Below are 5,377 nucleotides of genomic sequence, written 5' to 3'. Positions count from 1 at the left end.
AGGACTTTAGAATATTTCTCAATAAAGTGTTACAGTCTTTTTCATGATATTTGTGCTCATTTTTTTTTCATAGTACTTAATGGGTTTTGATGTTATTGTAACTATCACTTTACAAACTTCTCCTACATAATGGAGAATTACAGAAAGATATAACCACAGGACGCTGTGTATTATGAAGCGAACTCACCTGGATTCCTGTTTCTAGATCAATCTCAGCTCCCAGAATCACCTGTAAGGCCCTCTCCCAATTATTACTCTCTCTTTCTTTCTCTAAGGAAACTTCCTTGCTTCTTAATACCATTGTGGCCAAACTATTATTCTGTTCCTAGCTTCATCTGTCATTAGGGTATGTGTGTGTCCTTCATCCCATAATATACAGTATTCTGCTACATGGATATACTGGATGTATATCTATCCAACTGTCGATATATGCTTGGATGATTTAGACTCAGGGCAATTCAGTGAGTCTGTAAATAAGACTTTTTGATGTTTTAATTCATTCTGATAGGGCAATTATGTGTATTTATTTAACTTCAGTAAGTGATGCCAAACAGCTGTCTAAAGTACAATCCCACCAGAGGCATCTGAGTTCCTGAAGCCCGCTTACAGCTGGCTCTCTCAGTCTGTGCTGGGTAACAAACCACGCCAAATGTCAGCGGTACGAAACAATAATCATTTATTTTCCACAGTATTGTAAGTTCTAGCCTCCTCTGTGTAGTTCTGATACACAGAGGAGCTCCTTGGTGTCTGTGCATACACACACACACACACACACACACACACACATTAGATAAATATACATAGATGTACACACATGCACCTGGATAAAAATAAATTGCTAAAACAATTTTTTTTTACTTGCTAAATAGGAGGGTCTACCAGTACTACCCTAAATCTTTGAAAGATCTTTTCGAGGTGTCTCATGGCCATAACCTCTGTTTGACTTTTGTCCAAAGGCTCTTACTTGAGACTCTATTGCCTGCTGGAAACTGTACTAAATAGTCCATTCCCAAACTCAGCAGATCTTTCACATTGGTGCTCGCTGCCTCTCTGAACTTTATTATATGTAACTAAAGAAGTTCAGCAGTCAGCAGTGCCTATATTCTGCTTGGAGCCTCTCTGGTTATTTTATATGTTCACTGTGACATGTGTGTCATTTCTGTATGTTCACTGTGACACGTGTGTCAGTCATAGTAACACAGGCAACAACTTCACTCAGCTTCTTACAGTTTATAACACAATTCGCCTTCTAATCCTGTTTTAGTAATTCACCTGCTCTTTGTCTACACCACCCTGGACCCAGTGTCAGTGCTGGGTTAAGTGAAGTATGGCTTAAATACACTTCCAGGTGTATTGGCTTTTGTTAATTCTGAATAACAAATGACCAAAAAAAAAAAAAAAAAAAAGTTAGTAGAATAACAGAAACAATTCAAGTTAGAAAAAAAAAAGTGGCTTGAGCCCCTTGGGGGTGCTGGAGAGATGGCTCAGTGGTTAAGAGCATTGACTGCTCTTCCAGAGGTCCTGAGTTCAATCCCCGGCAACCACGTGGTGGCTCACAACCATTTATAATGGGATCTAATGCCATCTTCTGGTGTGTCTGAAGACAGCAACAGTGTACTCATATAAATGAGTATAAGTACAAAGTCATTGTCTAACTCATTGTCTAAGTGTCACCATTGTCATAAGTCAAGTGTGGGCACACACATGGCTCTGTTTCTGGACTTGTTGAATTCTATTGTTTTTCTCTGTTCTTGAGCCAGTATCTCACAGGCTCATTTACCCTGACTTTAGAGTAAATAAACCCTGCACAAGTGTGGTTAAGTCATGATTCTCTTTTTCCAATTGTGCTTTTTTCAACACCTTTTGGACTTTAATTGAGATTAAACTGAGTAATGGAGTGATTTGGGAGAGCTGACATATGTACAAATACATGCTCTTCTTATACCTCTTAACGTTTCTCTTGGTACAGTCTTTAGTATTCTATGTGGAATGCTTGTCCCTCATATTTCAGTTGCATTTGAAAAGCTGATTATACATTGTTTTAAAAACAATTTCAAAACAATTATGGGGAGCTAGAGAGCTGGCTCAGTGGTTAAGGGCACTGGCTGTTCTTTCAATCCCCAGCAGTTTACAAGTGTTTGTAAGTCCAGCTCCAGGCGATCTGGCGCCCTAACACAGACCCTTACATGCATTCAAAACATCAGTGCACATAAAATGACAATTAGACATTCATTTTTTTTTTAATGTTTGTGAGCCTTTGGAAAGAGAATTGATTGTTGCATATTGACCTTTGTTGGAAACCGGGCCGCGTGGCTATCATGAACTGGGTTACCCTGGGAGGCAAACCGGGGTTGAAAAGAGAGGGGAACTAGGCGGATGAGAGAGAAATGGAGTCAAGATAATGTTCTGATCAAGGCTCAAATGTTTAATAAAAGTCTGCGCTTATAAAGGGGGAAACCCATCCCCTGTCATGCCAGGTTTCTTGATGTTGAGATGCCAAGTTGTCAGCACAGCCTTTTAGCAGAAAGTCACCAGATTCAAGGGTTGCAGTTAGCTCTGGAAAATCTTGGAGAACCGGTTCAGCCTCACAGTGTCACATCAAAGGAAACTAGTAGAGTGGAGAAGCAGCACAGCAGGTGGCCCTGCCTCAGTGGTAAACAGTCTGAACCAGCCTGCCTAGGCTGAAGGAGGTTACAGACCTTGTATGAATCAGCCTTGCTAGACTTACTTCTTTAAATCTGCCAAGTTACCTGTGGATTCTTTACCATACATGTCAATAATGGCAATTTTATTCCTTCCCTTAACATTATTTCACTTTTTTTCATGTTATTGGTTTATCATACTACAAAGAACACGCAGAACAGTGTCAAATAAAGATGCTCACTGTAGTCAGAGGAAAGATGCTCACTGTAATCAGAGGAAAGATGCTCACTGTAGTCAGAGGAAAGATGCTCACTGTAGTCAGAGGAAAGGGCCAACTCTGCTGTTCAGTCCAATGCTGGCCTTACATTTTAAAAATGCACTCCTGTTTGGATTAGGAGATTCCACTACTGCTACCTTACAAAAATGTGTGTGTGTGAGTGTGTGTGTGTGTGTGATGAATAAGTGTTAAAGCTTATAAATATACTCTTTGTGTCTACTATTATTATGTAACCTTTCCTCTCTGGTTAGTTTAATGATGATAAGTACATTGATTTTACAGTGTCAAATTATATTTGACATATTGTAGTACATGTCATAACGTAGTGCATCTGACACAATGTCAAATTTACATTTCCAAGAGTTGATCTGGAGCTGAGGATGTAATTCTGCTAGTGGAATACCTGTCTAGCATGCCTGTGCCATCCCAGAACTCAGTCCTTAGCACCACACAAACCCTGTGTAGTGGCACAGCCACGCAGTCTCATCACTTAGGCAAGCCATGAATAAGACAGTCATCCTGAAAGGTCAGCTTTAGCTAAATAGCAAGTCAGAGGCCAGCCTATGATATAGGACCATGGGAAGAGGAGGAGGGGGAGGAGGAGGGGGAGGAAGAGGAAGAAGAGGAGGAGGAAGAGGAGGAGGAGGAAGAGAAGAGGAAGGAGGAAGAGGAAGAGAAGAGGAAGGAGGAGGAGGAGGAAGAGAAGAGGAAGGAGGAGGAGGAAGAGAAGAGGAAGGAGGAGGAAGAGGAGGAGAAGGAGAAGGAGAAGAAGAAGAAGAAGAAGAAGAAGAACAACAACAACAACAACAACAACAACAACAACCACCACCACCACCACCACCACCACCACCACCACCACCTATTTAATTTAGTAGTTTTAGGTGGTTTCTGCATCTCTACATATGGTAGTAAAGCTTTAGCATTCCTTTTATGTGGAAGTTCTTATTAAGACTTGGTATCAAGGTTTTATTTTGGAATCGTCAGCCTTTTCTCCCTTCTCGGAAAGCTCTCCTGTAAGCTGAGTGTGACTTATTCCTTAAAGCCTAAGAAACACGGTTACTTAGAAATGGATTGCAAGAACAAGGTGCCGTGATAGCATCAACGCATTCCAAGTTATGTATCATCAATAAGAGGCTCCCAGCATGGAGTTATTGGTGATTGAAAGACAGAAATCCATTTTCTATATTATACCATGGGGGGGGGCGACCAAAATGATAGGCAAAAGATGTTTTATATACAAAGCAAATGCATTTTATACAAAGAAATAGAAATGATGTTGGCTGCATTTGCAGAGGTGTGCCATGGTGTGGTTGTAGGTCAGAATTTGTTATCACCTTCCACCCAGCTGAGGCAGCATCTGTCTCTCTTGTCTCTGCTGCTGTACAGCATACCCTAGGCTTGCGTTCTCCTGTTTCTGCTTCTCAAATAACCACAGGAGTGCTATGGTGACAGGTGTGGACCCCACACCTGACTCCTTACATAGGTTTACAGCCTGGAGCTCAGGCCATCAGGACTGTGCAGCAGGAGCTCCCACCCACGAAGCCATCTCTCGCCCTATACCTGGATTCTTAACCCTCATAAATCCTGAAATGAAGAAAGGGCTGATGTTGATGTTTTAAACTATTAGGACTTGGAGTAACTGGTAATGCAGCAATGGATAACAAATACATACCAACCAATTCAGCAACAGCGTTCCTAAAACCTGATTTAGCTCTCACCAAAGTAAAAATTCTTGTTTTAGATTCAGATCTGGGATACAAGCATATAAATACAGAATAAATGAAATGCTTTGGAGTTCATGGACACTTGGTGAATATTTTCATGGTCAAGCATACAGACATGTATGTGGTTCAGCGGTCTGTGTCGCCACCGAGGTGTGTGAACTCTGCTTGGGCAGACAAAACACAGGAGGCTAGACTGCATTTCACCCTACGCTGCCATCAGGGGATGGGTTTGCGAAAACACTGCTCAGGAGGTGGGAAACCCAGCCTAAGATGGGGGCCCCAGCCTGAGTGAGAAACTGGCAGGCTGAGGTCTAAGCTGGAGTTCCCCGACTCCCAGGTACCCTGGCTTAGCTCAGATGGTAAATGTCAGGGAGGGCAGAGGAGCATTCTGTGGGAGACTTAGGCTCTATAGACAAAAGCCTCCTCCATGCTCCTCACCGCTGTTCTTGAAGAGAGAGACAGTCCTGGCTTCTCCATACTGTTTGTTCACTGTCCATCGTGGAAAATGGGTGCATATAACTTCCTCAGGGTGGACCAGAGATTAAATACCTTTTGTAGGAAGGACTGTCTGGTAAGGGATTTGGCTAAACTCACAGGGGCCATCTAGAGACCTCATTAGCATGGAGAACTCTGTTCTGTGCTCAGTGACCAGTGGTCATGTTGTTCTTCTGTGGGGAGTTGTGGTAACTTGTTCCGGGCCAGGAATCTGGTTGGGAGTCGGGAAGCTCCTACC

General features: G+C 42.3%; 1 protein-coding gene across 1 annotated transcript in view; it reads left to right on the top strand.

The window, feature by feature from the left end:
* The first annotated feature begins 3,421 nt into the window (after positions 1 to 3,421).
* The window catches only part of Ect2l (epithelial cell transforming 2 like), a 68,870-nt gene continuing 66,914 nt past the window's right edge, over positions 3,422 to 5,377 (top strand). Inside the window, exon 1 of the mRNA XM_021174522.2 lies at positions 3,422 to 3,446. Coding sequence (XP_021030181.1) covers positions 3,422 to 3,446 — 25 coding nt within the window. The remainder of the gene's footprint in view (positions 3,447 to 5,377) is intronic.

The sequence above is a fragment of the Mus caroli genome, chromosome 10 (genome assembly GCF_900094665.2).
Source record: "Mus caroli chromosome 10, CAROLI_EIJ_v1.1, whole genome shotgun sequence".
Lineage (NCBI taxonomy): Eukaryota > Metazoa > Chordata > Mammalia > Rodentia > Muridae > Mus > Mus caroli.
This window is presented reverse-complemented; position numbering and strand designations above follow the sequence as displayed.